General features: G+C 54.2%; 1 protein-coding gene across 5 annotated transcripts in view; it reads right to left on the minus strand.

The window, feature by feature from the left end:
* Positions 1-956: 956 nt before the first annotated feature.
* Positions 957-18534, minus strand: part of IDS (iduronate 2-sulfatase) — a 29293-nt gene continuing 11715 nt past the window's right edge. Inside the window, exons 7-11 of one of the 5 annotated variants that reach the window (XR_007132764.1) lie at positions 18229-18355; positions 16343-16516; positions 2304-2418; positions 2047-2178; positions 957-1840 (exon numbers count right to left, since the gene is read on the minus strand). Coding sequence is in view for 4 of the 5 variants with exons in the window: in XM_047763976.1 (XP_047619932.1) it covers positions 12764-13227; positions 16343-16516; positions 18229-18355 (765 nt within the window). In the remaining variant the exon portion in view is untranslated. The other 4 variants (XM_047763977.1, XM_047763979.1, XM_047763976.1 and 1 more) reach the window with 4 other exon arrangements.

Raw genomic sequence — 18534 nt, forward strand, 5'->3', positions numbered from 1 at the left:
CAGCCACGCAGGATCCTTAACCCACTGAGTGAGGCCAGGGATCGAACCTGCGTCCTCATGGATATTAGTTGGGCTCGTAACCCGCTGAGCCACATGGGAATTCCCTGCTTCCCTCTTAATGCTTCTACTCCGACGACAGTGGCCTGGAGTGTGCACGGTCGCGACTTTCAAGAGGGTCCCTGAGCTCATGCGATCCACCCGGGTCTTCGAGATTTTCCCAGGATGTCTCCTTGGCCACTGGAAGGTCCACGGCAACCCAGAAGGGGGGGACCAGAGGTGGAAGGGCTCCTCAGGAAATCCGGTTTACTTGCCCAGACCAGAAGATAGATAGAAGTCCCATGGTAGTGTGTCCCCACTGAGGCCTGGAGCCCTCCCACCAGATGGGAGAGCCTTATCACCATTAAGGTGTTGGGACCCAGGAACCTCAGGAGCCCTGAACTCAAAATGCCTGATGTGCCACCTATAATACCAGGCCAGTGCCCCTTTGTGGGCTTCACCTCCCTCTCGGGTTTCCCAGAGTTCAATACCGCTGGTCCTATCAGGGCCAGGCTGGGATGCCCATGCCAGGGGCAGGGCGGGCATCAGCGCACGGGGTATGTACGGGCCTTCCCAGAGCCAAAAACGTGGTGACCAACAGTTGACCTCAGTAGAACTCGGATTAAAGCCACCCCCTACACACACACACACACACACACACACACACACACACACACACCAACAGGTGTGCTTGCATTGCTGCTTCCACTTGAGCAAAATCCCTGCCGAGGTAGAAGGGCCTATTTGTTCTCTGTCAAATGGCACTTATCTCACACACACACAAACACACAAACACACACACACACACACACACACACACACACACACACCATGAACTCTGCCTGTGGACCAGGTCAGAACTGGCAAATCTTCATCCCAGACAGCCGGTTACATTGGAATTTCCGAAAAACAAATCACGGTTTCGTCAAGTACGCCCCAGGCGATATTTGGGACATACTTAGAGTAAGGAATTTATTCACTGTTGACCTGAAATGCATTATTTAACTGGGCGTCCAGGATTGTGTCTGGCAGCCCCATGCCTGCGGCCCACTTGGTGGCTGGCACCAGTCGCCGAAACTGGTCGATGGAGAAAACAAAGAAAGATCCTGTTTTGCACAAGTATTTGGGGAATAAATACTACAGGCTGTCGCCGCGGCACTTCTTCCTCTTGTGACATTTTTGGAGGGCGTTTCCATCGTATATAAAGCCAGGGTCTCGTGGGATGCAAATGAGACCCAGTCCCAGAGGGGGGAAAATGAGTTGGAAAAGCAGTTACAAAACAACCCCAGGGAATCCGAGGCCCGCGCTTCATCTGCCGAGTCTTTTATTCTCGTTAATTCCTAACAGTGTCTTTTAAATCCTGGACTAGAATTCGAGAACAGTCGGGGTGTGAGTGTGACAGTCATTACTCCTAGGAGACGCCCGCTCCGCCAGCTGGGCGCCCTCCGCGCGCGTTCCTGGTGCCACAGCGGCCTCCAGTGGTCGCGCGAGGAACCGCACGCCGTCTCCACCGCCGGTCCGAGCCCGGCCCTGGCGGGGGCGGGAAGCACAGCGGGGGCGGCGGCGGCGGCGGCGGCGGCGGCGGCAGCGGCCGCTCAGGGCCGGGCTGTGTGGGAGGATCGCGGCTCGAGAGGCACAAATCCAAGGGCGCCACGTGGAAACAAAGCTCTTCCCTGTTGCTGTGAAGACCGACCAGACCCGGGTTGTATTTCATCCCGCAGGCCCAACTGTGACGTGTCCGCTGACCCGGTTTTACAGATGTCCTCTTCCAAACGGACTCGGCTTTGTGAATGTTTTTCTTTCACTATCAAGCCGTGGTGATGGAAATGTTAAAAAAAAATTTTTTTTAATTAAAAAAAACCTTTTGAATAGAATCAGAGAAGGCTGGACTAGGAATAGATTCTTATTCTGCCAGTTGGTGATGCGTAAGTGGATCGCTGGGGGAGGGGGGAAGGTCAAAACCACCGGAATTAGGGCTCTCGCTCCCACCCTCTGCCTCTAAACTCCAACCTAGCAACAGTCTCGCTTCATTTCCGAGTAAGGGCGGCACCGCCGATCCATTATTGAAAACACACGGCTCCAGTGTCGTTGTTCATTTTCATATATGCAGCTCGGGGCAAAAGGTTCTCTGCCGCAGCTTCCCTTTGATTTGAAAGCAATACAAAGAATAAAGGGAAATGAAAAATGTGACCATAGAGGGTGGGCGCTTGATCCTTACACACACACACACACACACACACACACAAACACGCCTCCCAGGTACATACAAAGGCAATTTTCCGAACGGGTGGTCACCAGCCTTTCCCTTTTCACAAGTTGATATTCTGGCAGCCCCACAGCTTTCAGTTGGCTCCTTTGCACATCTTTTCAGCTGAAATCCACCTGCGGGGCGGGGACATTGGGGAGACCCAAGGACGGGACCGATGCCCGCGCAGCAGCCCCTGCAGCGGGGCCACGGTCAGCGGGACCGGAGGCGGCCACAGGAGAGGCGTGTGGACCTGCTCTGAGGCCTGCTTCCCCCGGGACCTGCGGGGGACCTGCAGGGGACCTGCGGGTCCCCGGCCCAGCGGCTTCCCGGCCCCAGCCTTCAGCGCCCCCTCGTGGAACGAGGAGCCGCCGAGGCGTCTTCTCCAAATTCTTTTTGCTCCTTCATTTCCCAAACATGTATGTGCCTAAACCGTGCCAGGCACTGGGTTAGAGGCAGAGCATAGAGAAAGGCAGAGGGAATGCCCCCTTCTGAGAACAAGGTCATTGCAAAGCGACAGAAGGCGCACCAGAGGAGAGGTGTAAAGCCGGCTGCCTGCCGGGCCCTGCTGATGGGAGTGTAAATTCGCGCCACCTCTTTGGAGGCCAGTTTGGCACCAGCCTCCAGATTGTCACGTGCACACCCTAGAGCCTGCGCGCTGCTCCGGGCCACCATGGCATCCTAGGGGACATCGGGGAGAAGGGTGTGTGCTTAGCTGGGTAAAGGTCACACACCCGCACTCCAGCCAGGACAGAGCCCCAGGGAAGCTGGGTCCCCGACCTCTTGTGCCACTATGGTGGCACGGGGGCTCTGCCTGCCACCCGGCAGATGGAAGAGGAGTCGGGACCAGGACACGTGGCAGGTCAGTAGGGGCCAAACCAGAAAGGTCTCTCTGAAGGCCAGGTGGAGGCGTTTCTGTGTTTCCTCGTTTCACTGGAAGCCACTGGAATACTTGAAGGTGAGGGAGGTGCAAAGGGGCGACCCAGACAGTTCTGCAGGCCGCAGAGATCCTCCTGAGAACTCGGTGGACCCACTTGCCGTGGGGCAGGAATGCGAAACCGCTTAGGAAGTGGTCGCGTGTCCAAGTGATAATAGGACAGTAGGGGCAGAGAGAGACCTGGGCAGGTTCAGGATTCGCTCAGAGAGGTGAGATCCATGGCTTGTAGAAGGATGTCTACGCCCCTTGGAACTGCAGGGCTCTCCCGACCCACGCGGCCAGCAGAGTCCTGAAGGTCAAGGCTGCGAAGAGCAGCGCTCTCAGTGTTAACCTTTGCAGAAAAGTCACGTGGATGAGCTGTCGTGGGAGAGGAAGGACGCTCTGCAGCTCCCAGCTTCGTCCTCCAGGAAAGAGCGTCATGTGCTCACGTGGAAATGCTTCAGATTTGCGTGTCATAGAAAAGCGGGGTTGGGAAAGCCGTTAGAAACTCTGCAGAGAGTTCCCTGGTGGCCAAGTAGGTAAGGATCCGGCATGGTCACTACTGTAGCTCTCTCTGGTCAATCCCCAGCCTGGGAACTTCTGCATGCCATGGGTGTGGCCAAAAAAAATTAAAAATAAAAAGATAAAGAAATCACGCAGCATAAAAAGCAGCTTGTAAACAGGCTGGAGAAGAAGAGGAGTGAGAACAGAGTCGTTTCAGATACTGTGCCCGGGGAGGGCTCTGCCAGGTTCATGTGATGTTAGACTGTCTTTGCTTTGTGTATTTTTCTAATTTTTCTGTGATGAATATGTAAATACTTTTGCAATAAGGGAAGGATCCAGTATTATTTTTTTTTAAGAAATGACCTACTATATCTAAATCCTCTGTTATCAGACAGGAAGCTGAGATGGGAAAAATCTCTCTGGACAGGAAGAAAAGAGAAATCCAATCAATCACTACTATAGAAAATCTTTTTTTTCCTTCTTTTTTTTTAGCACTGCCCCCGCGGCATATGGAAGTTCCCAGGCTAGGGGTCGAATTGGAGCTGTAGCCATCGGCCTACGCCACAGCCACAGCAACGCCAGATCTGAGCCGTGTCTGCGACCTACACCACAGCTCACGGCAACGCTGGATCCTTAACCCACAGAGCGAGGTGGGGTATCGTACCCGCAACCTCAAGTTTCCTAGTCAGATTCATTTCCACTGTGACATGACGGGAAATTCTTGTTTGTTTGTTTCTGGGTTTTGGTTTTTTTGGGTTTTTTTTGTCTTTTTTTGCTATTTCTTGGGCCGCTCCCGCGGCATATGGAGGTTCCCAGGTTAGGGGTCGAATCGGAGCTGTAGCCACCGGCCTACGCCAGAGCCACAGCAACGCGGGATCCGAGCCGTGTCTGCGACCTACACCACAGCTCACGGCAACGCCGGATCGTTAACCCACTGAGCAAGGGCAGGGACCGAACCCACAACCTCATGGTTCCTAGTCGGATTCGTTAACCACTGCGCCACGACGGGAACTCCTGTTTCTGGGTTTTTTTGTGTTTTTGTTGTTGTTGTTGTTGTTAAGGACTGCACCTGCGGCATATGGAGGTTCCCAGGCTAGGAGTCAAATTGGAGCTGGAGCTGTAGCCTGCTGGTCTACACCACAGCCACAGCAACAATGGATCCGAGCCATGTCTGCAACATATACTACAGCTCACAGCAACACTGCATCTTTAACCCACTGAACAAGGCCAGGGATCAAACTCGCATCCTCATGGATGCTACTCAGGTTCATTACTGCTGAGCCGCAATGGGAACTCCCAAGAAAATATTTGCTGTTGGAAAATCTTCCTCTGTATTTGAAAGCTCCTTGCCCTCTTGCAAGATTTTTTTCAAGGCTATATGCAAAGGGTCACTCCCCTTCTACAGTCAGCATGTTATTTCCATAATCGAGTGTGTATCCCCAAGTCATAAAAGTCTCAGAGACAGAAGGGGTTTTAGGGAGTCCTGTGGGGCCGGCTGGGTTTGGTCGTGGGGGTTGTCCTGTGTGTGCCTGCTACCACCCGCAGCCTCTCCACACTCAATGCCAGTAGCATCCCCTCCCCAACCGAGTTGTGACAACCGAAAGTGACACCAGACATTGCCAAATGTCCCCAGGGGCATGATCACCCCCGTTGAGATCCACTTGCCAAGGTGTTGCTTACATACCTCGGGTGACAGAGAGCTCACCCCACCTAGGAGCAGGCTCTTCCAAGCTTGAGTTGCTGTTAGACAGTCAGCCTTCCACTGAGCGGCCATCTGTCTCCCCACAGCATCGGTGCTGCTTCTGCCCTCAGGGCCATTAGCGCGCCCGTCCAGTCTCTCTTTCCCAGGATGCTTCTGCAGGGCTTGCAAGAGAGCGCCATGCTCTGCTCCCCATTGCCCCCTCCGCCTGCTCCGAGTCTCCTCTCCCGAGCGGAACACTCCTCCCTCGGCTGGTCCTCACAGGACACGCTGGGTCTCCTGTTTCTCCGTGATGGTCCCAGGTCCTCGGCTACACGCGACTCCCCAGGTGCTGGCTGACCATGGCGCTGGCCGCCTCTCTCCTCCTGGACACCTTTTTTTGGCTTTTTTAGGGCCACACATGCGGCATATGCAGCTTCCCAGGCCAGGGGTCGAATCAGAGCTGTAGCCGCCAGCCTACACCACAGCCACAGCCACGCCAGATCCGAGCTGCGTCTGCGACCTACACCACGGCTCACGGCCACGCCGGATCCTTAACCCACGGAGTGAGGCCAGGGATCGAACCCATATCCTCATGGGTACTAACTGGGTTCATAACCCGCTGAGCCACAATGAGAGCTCTGCCTGTGCCTTCTACACTTTGCGCTGCGCGCGTGTATTATGCAGTCACAGTAAACAAGCAGGCAGGTAAGCACGTGGGACATGTTTCACCTGCTCCATCACCCGAGCCACCAGCCTGTCCTGACCCCTCTGGTGATGGATCTGTCTTTCACATCCTCACTTCCATCCCCAAATACCCTCCGCATCTTCACTCAAGGCCACATCCACAAGGCAAGGTGGAAAAAGACAAGGCGAGACCCACCCAGGCCCCTGTAAGTCAAGGTAGCGAGTGGGGACTTTTCCCGTTGGGACCTCGGGAACTCACTCATTTCCTTCAAGACAAGTCAGCCCAACCCGACTGGCCACCCCACTTCCTCCTCCTTTCCGGGGCGTCTCTGACTACAGGGCAAGCTTCTGGACTCCCGTGCAGCTCGATCCCACCATCAAGACCTCAGCTCAGCTCCTGCACCCACCCCAGGGTGTACCTGTGCGGCTCTGCCCGGCGGCGACCCTGTCCTGAGAGCCGCCAAAGAGCTTCATTTTTCTTAAGGCAGCGTCAAGCAGCGAGAATGACACGCACAGTGATCATGGCAAATGCATGTGATTTATTTGTACTAACTCATGCTGCGCTTAAGACACACACAAGCCTACTTTTTCAATTAAGAGATTAACTGATAAAAACTGTTAAGTCAATAATGCATTTGGACTAGAAATCACCTGCCAAAGGTTCATTCCAAAACCCACTCTAAACGATGCTACATCAGGAAGTGGGGTTTGTAAATGTCGGCCTCACTCCCGCTGCCAACCATCCTACTCACTTACATCATGGGCCCCGACTGTCCCAGGAAAAAGCCAACGCGGATAACTCCTGGCCTTTGCCCCTCTCTCTGTCCGCATCCTAACTCTTGCTTCCTGGCAGGTGCCAAGCACACTAGGCCTGCTCCTCTGGCCCGGACTGGGCCATGGCATCCCCTGCAGGCACCTTGGGGTGGTCTCCCGGACCCCTTGTCCAGAGCCGACCCGAGCCCGGACTTGCCCCCATCAGAGGCCTGAAACCATCATGTAAAATCCATCCTCCGGTCACCAGCACCACTGGCTGCCAGTAACCCTGAGCAGGAAACACTGTCCCAAAGGTGGGCTCCCCACCACAGCAGCAGGTCGGTGTTTTTGCAGGAAGGCAGCATCTGCGCCAGCGGGTGGAGACACGGAAGGAACACCAGCGGCAAGTTCCGGTGGGAGGCAGGTCCCGGCAGTAGTCAAGGTCTGACCCATCAGGACAGCACCGTGGGTGACCCGATTAGTGACAGTTCTCTCAGCTTCAGGGTCTCATGCATGGAAGAGACAGACTGCCTGGGACAGCCGAGGGGACACGAGGCTGCGAAGGGGCGAGGCCGACAGCAGGTTCAACCACAACAGGCCACACCCAAGGCCCAAAGAGACAATGGGCGGAGGCCAAGGGGGACGACCAGGTTCTAGCTCGAGGCTGGAGCCCAGGGCCAGAACTTGAGACTCTGCAAAGGTGCTGACGCCTGCAGGTTGGATTTGGGCAAGGAAAAGTGGCCAAGCCTCCTTTGGGAGTGTATACTCCCAAATTCTGGCTCGGTGAGGCCGGACAGCTTGGGCGCCTGGCAGGCGTGGGGGAGGTTGGCCTGAGCAGGGAAGGGCCAGCCACTAGCCAAGGTTCAGAGAAATCCTGCCCTCTGGAGCCCGGCTGAGCTCATGCTCCACACGCACGGCAACATTTTTAAGTGATTCGAGATGAGCTCGGGCTGGGTATCTGCCCAAAAGAATTAAAAGCAGACACCCAAACAGGTATTTGTACACCCATGTTCACAGCAGCATTACCTGCAATAGCCAGAAGGTAGGAACACCCCAAGTGTCCATCCGGAATGAATGGTAACTGGGGTGCCGTCCATGCACATGCTGGAGAGTCATTCAGCCTAAAAAGAGGACATTCTGACACCTGCTACGACATATGCGAACCTCGAGGACATTATCCCCAAGTGAACAAAGTCAGACACAAAATGCAAAAAGCGTATGATGCCCCTTATATGAGGTTCACAGTCCAATTCAGAGTCAGAAGGCAGAATGGTGGCTACGAGGGGTCGGGGGAGGGGAGGAGTGGGGGGTCACTGGGGAACAGGGACGGCGTTTGGGTTTGGCAGGCGCAAGAGTTGTGAGGATGGCTGTGGTGACGGCAGCATGACCATGTGCATGTAATGCCACTGAGCCGCACACACAATGTCTAAGATGGTCAATTTTACGTGTATTTCACCACAAGTTTTTACTTTGTTATTCTTTTTCTTTTTAAAGTCACACCTGTGGCATGTGGACGTTCCCAGGTTAGGGGTCAAGTCGGAGCTGCAGCCGCTGGTCTACACCACAGCCACAGCAACATGGGATCCGAGCCTCGGCTGTGACCTACACCACAGCTCACGGCGACGCCGGATCCTTAACTCGCTGCGCTAGGCCAGGGATTGAAACTGCGTCCTCATGGATACTAGTTGGATTCTTAACCCCACTGAGTCACAACGGGAACTCTCACAATTTTTTTTAAAGGCATACAAAATTTTGAGAATTTCAGTGTCAAAAAAAAATTAATGCAGGAAGGGTGGTGCAGTCATTACAACTGCCAACCCAGAACTGTCAATGACCTGAAAAAGCAGGCCGACATCCTTTTAGATCAAAGAAGCTGGACATGGAATTGACTCTACGTGGTAGATCTGAGCTATGGAAACACGTCTGTATCTGTTGCATGCGGGTGCAGGCAGGACAAGAGCAGAAAGCAGCGCCCAAGAGTGGCCCATCCTCACCATCTCCTGCCTCTGCCAGATTTTACAAGAGGAGCATGTATTACTCTGATAACGGGGGGGGGGGGGGAATAAGTATCAAAACAAACCACAAGAAAAGCAAAGGAGTATGCATATTTATTAAATCGCCGGAGTTGGAAGGGTCTCCATGTTTAAGAGGAAAAGACAGAGGAAAATCACATCGGAAAAGAGCAATTTGTTGGATTACTTTAAAAAAGTGAAACCCATCATCAAAATTTAAAGGCAAATCCACACAACTGGAAACACGAGTGCCCAACAATCAGACAGAAATAGCAATGCTCAAGGTCACTAAGAAGCAAAGAATTCAAAGCGGAAACAAGATGCCACTTGCACCTATTATTACGGGGGTCGGGGGTTGTTTGGCGGCTGTTAGGGTATTATTTGTATGCTTGTTTGCTTGATTTTTAGTTTCACTGCCCTAAGGCAGCAAGGACAGCGGGGAGAGATGCTTTACAATGTGGCACTACGAGCGCCTCCTAAGGGAATTCTTGACATGCGCAAAAAAACACGATTCAGAGCTGCTCATCACAACAGGATCTACGGCGCTGAGAACGTGGGAATTGACTACATTTCCAATAATTGAAAGAAGGTTAAGTAAATTATGATACAACTACACAACGAAATATATTACCACCAGTACAAAGTACCTTGGCAAAGATCTGAAAGAACCACATATAATACTTGGTCAAAGAGCAGGGATGTGACACTGCATATGATCACGATGTCAGAAATTTACACCCCAAAAAGACAAGATATTAAGTGACCATCTTGGTGTAAAATACTAATGCATTTTCTTAGTTTTTACTCCATTTGTCTTTTCCAATTTTTCTAACATTAACACAACTTTATCATCAGGGGAAAAAACGCCACTCTTTAAAGTACGGTGACCACAGGATTCTTTGGCGACGAGCATTTCACCCATGACACGGTCTAGAGAGTCCAAAGCCCTGGCCTCTTGCAAGCGGGGGCGTGAGAGCGGCCTGGAGGATGAGCATGATTGGCTGGACGGGGAAGAGGGGACGGGAGAACCTACTGTGGACGGGGAGGCACGGGCTGGCACGGGAGAGTCAGGGACCAGCGTGTGAACTGGTCAGCCGAGGAAAGGGGCTTTGTGGAGTCAGGGAAGACTCTGACTGCTCAGCGGAGGTCTGTGCAGACCCAGTAGTAGGCACTAACGGTGTTCTCAAAGGGCAGGATCAAAGAGGGATTTCAGGAAGACACGTGGATTCTTCAGGACCGAGGGCGGAGAGAGGAGGGGAGGGTGGCTACTTGGGAAGCAGGTGCAAAGGGCTGGGCGATGGCGATGAGACTGGGGCGGGGGAGGCCGAGCGAACTCCCTGTGCCAAGCGTCAACCAAACCTGCTTCACTCACTGCCCGCCTGCCCGCCCGAGGAGGCTTTGCGGGCCAAGGCGGAGCGGAGACTCAGGCCCCGGAAGGAGCCTGCCAACAGCCAGGCGGGTCCGGCTCCGATGCAGAGGGGGTCTAGGGCAGCGCCCTTCCATGCCTCGCGGATCAGAACCGTGGCGGCCTTCTGATGCACCCTCGTGTGGGTGAGCCCCTGGATTAGGGCCATTCCAAATTTCCGGGCTGACTAGTTCGGGTTCCAGCCAAACGGCAAAAGAGAACCCCTCACGCCAGTGAAATCGGGATTTCTATGGAGAGCGACTGGAGAATTACATCATGCCCAGCTCAGGGGGATCAGGGAAAGCTCAGCGAAGCAACCAAGATGGGGCTTCTCTAAGCCGAATCGAGATGAGGAACCTGGTCGACTCTGACGTCTGAAAAGCACAAAGCAGCTTCCCGTCCGAGGAACACCGGAGATGCACGAAAGAGGCTCCCAGCGGGGCTCGGTGTCAAAACCGCAGAAAGTGACCGAGCTGACTGAGGGGAGCACACCCCTGAACGCGAGAGGCAGCCCGCGCTTCTAAAAGCAGAGGCCGGCACAGGGGGGCCAGGGAAAGCGAAGAGCCAGAGAGAGCGGAAGCCCTTCCAGCACAGACAGATCTACACGCTAAACACCCCAAAGCGGCCCCGGCCCGGCTGCGGCTTCGGTCACGGTCACGCGGGCGAGTTACTGCCAGGCGGCAGCCGCCCAGCCCCCCGGGCACGGCCCCCAGGCACGGCCCCCCGGCTCCCTCCGGCTCAGTTCCGCCTACAGCTTCATCGAGGGCAGGATCTGGAGGGTTTGGATGCTCAAACTCTGCCTCACGAAATCAAGTGAGAAAAATCGATGATGTGTACACGGTACAGCCAACCAGGAGCAACAAACGGATGCAGAAGAGTCGTCTATGTCACGACGTAGCCTTTTAACTGTGGAGCGGGCAATAAAGCTAAGCCCACGGAAAACAGGTCCTGAGGAATCTGCATCGTCAAGTGATACTGACGTGAGCGAGAGAGAGGAGGACGGAGGAGGAAGAAAAGGCGGCGGGAAACCATCTGCAAAAGCTGAGGCTTCCAGAAGAGAGAGGAGCTGCGGGATCCCAAGAGACCAGTCGGGCCCCTTCCTCCTCCAGAAGAAACTGCTGCCATAACATGACGCCACGTGGTCGACCGAAGCTTGGGGTGTTACCGCAGAAGCCTCCGCTGTCCGCGAATTGGTGAAAAATAATCTGTATTTAAAATTGTACTGGTCTGAAGTAATCTTTCAATATAATATCTTGCCTTTTTGGTCACAATTTAATGCAGTGCAGTAACTTAATTTGCTCTCATTTTGTTTCACAAACATTTACCTTTAAACACGGACGCAGCACTTGCAAAGAAACAACGGCTAGAAGTTATTCACTTGGATACAGGACTACATTAGATGTGTATCAAGAAAGGGCTGGACTCTTCTGGTGACTACGGATAATCAACTTTAACACGCTGTAAATACGACCTGCGACTGTTCCATTCCTTTTAAGATGACACAGACTAATAAGCTTATGACTACCACCTGCCCTTCTGGTTGCTTTCTTATTTAGGGAATACAGAACTATGTTCTGGAGGATTCGAAATCGCCTAAAATTATACTCATGAAAAGTTTTCAGTTCTCAAAATAATTTAGAATTTAATAAAAGGAAAAGTAGACGATTTCCTGCCTCCTGGATAAGGGGTGTTGCAATCAACCATCCCTAGAGAAGGCGAACACCAGTGGTTCTGAATGACTCGATTCATGGATACAGTTATGCCTTTAGCTGTTCTCCACTGTGAATAAAGATGCCTTTTAATAGGTGGCCTTTGGCTTCAAGGGTCATATTATTTGCTAACAATTTATTCTTTGGGCCAGAAAGTCTCTTACGAAAAATTAACCGCATTTCTCATACATCTCATGCTTCCAGTTTACTGAACATTATCTATTTGAACGACAAATTCCACATTAATCACTGAACGCGTATTTTATTTTGGGGTTTGAAAATCTGTGGTCTTAGAAAGAAACCTAGATTACATGTTGACATAGTATCTTGAATATATTGGGTTAAATAAGATATATTATTAAATGACAAACAAAAGAACCAGGAACTGACTGTCCAACCTTATTTGATATGTGGTTACCTTTGGAAAGGTACTAAATCCCACAAATAACTAAAGCGTTTCTTGAGTGAGTACAGTGTTATGTTTGGTTATTATGGTCTTGACCTCTAAAAGAATGACCATTTCAGTGCGCTCCCTCCACCCTTACTCATTCAGTAAATAAAGCTAGGACTGTTCAAAAAAAAGAAAAAAAAAAAAGCGGAAAAGGTTCAGCCCCAGTTCAATGACCAATGTGCAATTTATAAAGATAAAATCAAAAGTTTCGGCTATTACATATTCTTGGGCCAAATTGTTGATGCCTGCTTTGACTGCCTACCCCTCGGGTTGCTTCCAATATTACAGGTCATCACGCAGCAACCGGCTCTCATTCCTGCTCTCGCCAGCGGCAGGGGAGCACGTTACGTGCCCTCTGGGGTTGGCATCAGTGGTGGGGGAAGGGCTCGCCCCGGGAGGCATTATACACGTTGTGATCCTGCCAAGGGTCAGAGTCTACAAAGTACAGCTCCCCTGCATGGATGTCTGAAAAGTTAGCCAGAAATTCCCGGGGGCTGAAGCCAACCCACACGGTATACCTATAATCCACCGTGCGTATGGAATAGCCCATGACCTTGATGTCTTTTAAACTCGGCTTGTCTGAGTTCCACTGAGGAGCGTCTGCAGGCCGGGGGTACTGGCTATAGGCCACCAGCTCACGGGGATTGTCACGCGCGTGGGGCTCCTCTTCCAGGTCACCGAACTGAAAATACTTCAGCAGGTTCCGGCCCTCTCGGCACAGCTCCACGTGAAAGGAGGGGACGGGGCAGCGAGGAGGGACGCGCAGGCCCGCGAGCCCCGCCAGCGTGGGGAAGAGCGAGAGGAGTTCCACGAGGTCCCTGGCTTGCCGGCCTGAAAGAGGAAGCAGCCCAGCGGAGCGGGTTACATCCCAGACACCTGCCGCAGCCGGGCGGCTCGCATGAAGAGCCTGCCCAGGCTCCACGCGCCGTCCTTTGTTCTTTTACAGCATTTACTTTGGCACAGGAGTTTCAGGGGTGCAGCCAAAAACAAATGCTGCCGGACGCAGAACGAAGGTGCCCTCTGCCTGTTGGCACCTTTAAGCACGATCTGCACTTTGGACCCACCAGTGTCGAAGCGAGTCAGGCAAAAGGCGCATCGGTGGGGGCCCGGACCCCCGGGGAAAAGTCCGTGAACAGGCTCTTCCGAGCCTCGTGGTACCACCGTGCAGACCGCCCCTCCCTGGATGTCTGCATTTGACCCGTCTCCCTTTTATTGTCGTAAAACACAGACGACATACGATTTACCAGCCTCTCCGGTTTCTAGTGGCCGGGTCAGGAGCAGGAAGCGCCTCGAGCTCTCTGTCCAGCGGGCATGACTGGAACCGGGCCATCAGACGGCAGCTCCCCGTCTTGTCTCCCCCGCTCTAAATCCATGAATTCACTACTCTGAGCACCTCGCAGAGGTGGAAGCACACAGTGCCCCCTCGTGCCTGGCCCCTCTCACTTAGGACAGTAAGTTCGCCCGCTGGCCCAGGCCGCAGCAGGCGCCAGAGCCCCCCGCCCCAAGGCGAGCTCCGTCCCGTCGTGTGTCTGCGCCACGCCTCGCCCGTCCCTTCGTCTGTCCCTGGACACGCGGGTGGCTGCCACCTTCTGGCGTTCATAACGCCATGAACACTCGTCTCAAGAGTTCCCCTGAGCCTGTTTTCCGTTCTGGGGGACACGTACCCGGGGGTGGAAGTGCAAGTCGCAGGATCACCCTCTGGCGAACTTTGGAAGGAACCACCAGAGACCTTCCGAGAGTGCCCGTGTACCAGTTTCCATCCCCCGAGCCCCAGCCACTTCTGAGGGGTCCAGGTCCCCCACACCCTCGCCAGCGTTCTTATTTTCTGTCTATGTTGATGACAGCCATTCTCCTGGGTGTAAAATGGTATCTCGTTTTGGCTGCTGCACCTTTAAAGTCGAAATGCTGCACTTTATACTGACTCCTGGGCCATCATTCTGGCCTTTCTGGATCTTGAGGAGCTTGCTTTATGCTGCCCGATTTGATTTCGGACACATTTGTCTCAGAAGGGAAATATGTGAAGGACGTTTTTAAAGACGGCATCGTTATGATGGCAAGACCCGGCCGACACAACCACCGGAACCAGGTAATGAGATGCGGCATCGCTGAGAAGGGCGGCGGCCGCCAAGTGCCCGCCCGATGCGTGACAAGCAGGGCGCCCCACCGCACACGCCGTGCGCGGGTCCGAAATGCCGACCCTGGACCGGGTCACGAGGAAGCGATTGGACAAACACCGACTGAGGGCGGCTGCACAAGAAAGCTGCCCTGGAGGCCGGACAAGGATGAGGCCACGGGGACACGGGGCCCAGGTCACAGTAGGCCTGTCGCCGCTGTAAGGGCTTTTCACTGAGTTGAGACAGGCGTGTAGGGGCTCCAGGGCAGGGCTGTGATGCCACCTGACTTGGGTTTTAACGGGATCACTGCGGCTGTTCAAGTCAGGATGGCTGAGGACGAAGTCTGGGGATCAAGAGATGGTGGCAGTGTGGGCCTTGGCAGTGGCGGGGAGGTGGGCAGAGGTGGTGTGGACAGATTCTGAGTGGAGAGCAACAGGCTTGCTGGCAGACCGCGTGTCGCCTACTCTGAGAGACAGACAGGGGCCAGCAAATGCACAGTTTTTTGGCCTGCGGACACCACCGTTTCCTGAGAAGTGTCCCAGGAAAGGCTCAAGGGGCTAGACCAGCCCAGTGGGACAGGCTCTTGGACATCCAAGTCCAAAGACCAGGGAAGAAACACGGGCTAGAGAGAAAATTTAGAAATAAACTAGATGGCAGTGCAGTTACACCAGCTTATAACCTGCTGAACACCTGCCAACAAAAGTTTCAAAAAAGATTCTCAAAAAAAAAACCACCAAAATCCTCAACCTGTCAGGAGATTCCTCCCAGTAAACAGAGGGAGATGATGGCACCTTGCGTCTGCGGGAGCCTCCTCCCAGCGACGCAGGTCGGGCACACAGTGCACAGAGAGCAAACGTGCAGAAGGTGAAACGGGCAGTGTAAAGCGAACTCGGAAAGATCCAGAGAGGCCAGAATGATGGCCCCAGAACCCAGAGACAGTTACACGAGAATCAGTATGAAGTACAGGATTTAGACGGAAAAGATGGGTGAATGCAGAAGCCCGGAGAGAGGGCAGCCTGGTTCGGTGGGGCTCAGGGAACAGCCCGCCCACCGAGCTAATGGCACCCGAAGGACGTGACTCATCGCTCTGAGCAGATCGAGGGCAGGGACAACTCGCAGAGAAACCACACGGGTCACCCCACATGGCAGGGAGGGGGCTCTCGTCCAAGTGGTGTTTCTGGAAACATCGGCTCTCAAACTGGAGCTTTTCGGGTTTTGTTGTTGTTGTTGTCGTCTTTTTGCTATTTCTTGGGCCGCTCCCGCGGCATATGGAGATTCCCAGGCTAGGGGTCGAATCGGAGCCGTAGCCACCAGCCTACACCAGAGCCACAGCAACACGGGATCCGAGCCGCGTCTGTGACCTGCACCACAGCTCACGGCAACGCCGGATCGTCAACCCACTGAGCAAGGGCAGGGACCGAACCCGCAACCTCATGGTTCCTAGTCGGATTCGTTAACCACTGCGCCACGACGGGAACTCCAAACTGGAGCTTTTTGGAAGACAAGGACCGGGACAACCCGCGGCCGGCCACTCCCTGGGGAGGAACCGCTTGGGGGGGCCTGGGACATGGCAGTGCAAGTGCACCTGCCCCTCACCACTGGGGAGGCAGGAGCAGAACCCCCCCCCCGCCGGCTCTGACGGACCCAGGGCTTCACCAGACGGAGGAGCTGCCGGACGTGAGCGTCACCCTCACCCTGGGGACGGGGCCATACTCGTGGGCCCTGGCCCTGCCCCCCCTCCCGCCCCGGGGCCTGAGGGCGGAGAAGGCGGTTTATGGATGAACTGAAGGCGCCGCTGCCCGCGAGCGACAGGACTCCAGCAGGTTCCCTACCTGGCTCCATGGACTCGGAGGCGGAAGCGAAGGGGTCGATGTAAGGGAAGAGCCGCCCGCCTGCCTCAGGAAGCGGGGCCGTCCGCCCCGGGACGTAGACCAGCAGCGGCACGCGCGTGGCGACGTCGAAATTGCTGTACTTGGCCCATTCGCCGTGTTCGCCTAGAGCCCAGCCTGGTTCACACAAGGCACAGAACGACAGAGGCTGAGCCAGCGCCTGGCGGCTCGCTCAGGGGACGCAAGAGCTCCTCGTCCCGAGGAAAGAAACTCCACTAGAACCACCAGAGAAAGGGACCTTGCCCCTGAGGGCTGCTGCATGTGCAATCAGACGCCTGTCCTCAATGATGAAAACTTTAACAGGAAAAATAAAACATTAAAGCCCCAACCTAAGAAATCTTCTAGGAGTTCCCGTCGTGGCTCAGCGGAAAGGAATCTGACTAGCATCCATGAGGACGCAGGTTCGATCCCCAGCCTCGCTCAGCGGGTTAAGGGTCCAGCGTTGCTGTAAGCTGTACTGCAGGTCCCAGACACGGCTCAGATCCGGCGTGCCTGTGGCTGTGGTGGCGGCTGGTGGCTACAGCTCTGATTCGACCCCTGGCCTCGAAACCTCCATATGCTGCATGGGGGCAGCCTTCACAAAGACCAAAAAAAAAGGCCACAAAAAGCTGCCACTTATGGGCTCAAGAAGGCTTTTGTGGTTCAGATCTGGGCAGTCCTAGGAGGGCCCTTGAGAAGGGCCATTTCGAATCAACCGCAGCTGCCCCCGTGCCCTCCCGGGGGGGTGGGGGGACTGTGTTAGCACCAGCAGAGGAAACTGGGTGCTGAGAAGAGGATTCAGAAGTGGATGGCAGAACATCAGGGGGAAGACACCAAGCAACTAGGCCACCTCCATGTGTAACACAAGCACACAGGTCTTTACAAGACTAAGGCCGGCTTCTGGGGAATGACACGGAGAGGTGGAAAACACAAAGAAAGGGACAAAACAGGACCCAAGTGCAATCGATCCTGCCATGTCCCACGTCTATGTATGACACACACACAGACACCCACGACACAGGGCCACGTGCATATGCACAACCGAAGGCCGGCGGATGGACCCTAATCAGTCAGCAGCCCTTTTGTGTTGTTACACCGAGCACGTGCTATCGTCTGGTGTTGTCACACTTCATATCTGATGATATTAAAGAATTGTTTTCCTATTTCTAGGTATGATAATGGTAAACCTCAAAAGGGCTAAATTTATTAGGGAGACTGTTCAGAAAAGTAAACCACCTGAGACTTGCTTCAAACCAATTTGGGGGCTGGGAGAGGATAACTTCGGAGCCCAAAGATGGGGACCATGGCCCACAGGCCCCAAACACACCCTGGCAAAAACTTAAAAGGACCTTTTTTTAAAAAATGTTTCCTTCCATTTTGGGGAAAAGTGGCAAACTGCCTTAGAAGAGGTACGGAGTTGTGAACAGTGGGGCTGGGGGTGGAAGGGCTGAGCCAGGTCTGAGGGGCTTGCTGGGCTCTGCCAGGATTGTTCTGGAGCTTTCGAAGACACCAAGCATTTAAGATGCCTTTTTCCTCTGGCCACACCCATGGCATATGGAAGATCCCAGGCCACAGCAGAGACCTGAGCCATAGCAGTGACAATGCCAGATCCTTAACTACAAGGCCACCCGGGAACTCCCAAGACGCTTCTTCGACCCAAACAAGGCCCTGCCTCCATGGAGACAGGCCCAGGACGAACAAGGTGGGCTTTAAAGCATCCAAGATGCCAGACTCAGGGCACTGCTGATTCACCAAAGGGAACACACAGCGATTTAAGGCGACCTAGGAAAGCTCTCACAGGAAAGTTCCCGGGCTTTGACGGGCTCACCAGGACGTTTCCAAATGCTCACCATGATCCGAGGTAAGAGCCACGATGGTGCTGCGGGCCAGCTCGAGATCGTCCAGAGCGCTCAAAAGGCGGCCAAGCTGCGTGTCCACATACGAGACAGAGGCAAAGTAGCTCTGGCGGATCTTCCGCTGCAAGTTAAAATAATGACAACGAGAGTGACTGGGCTTCAAAGTGGCACAGCGTACGCCGCGGCAAACACAGATGCGGCGGTTGCCTGAGCCCCCAGCCCGAGCTCTCGACCCAACATAACACTCATTTCCCTCCCGTCTGCACCCACCCACCCTCCCCAACCAGCACAGCCACAGCC

Source organism: Phacochoerus africanus, chromosome X (genome assembly GCF_016906955.1).
Source record: "Phacochoerus africanus isolate WHEZ1 chromosome X, ROS_Pafr_v1, whole genome shotgun sequence".
In the NCBI taxonomy this organism is placed as follows: domain Eukaryota; kingdom Metazoa; phylum Chordata; class Mammalia; order Artiodactyla; family Suidae; genus Phacochoerus; species Phacochoerus africanus.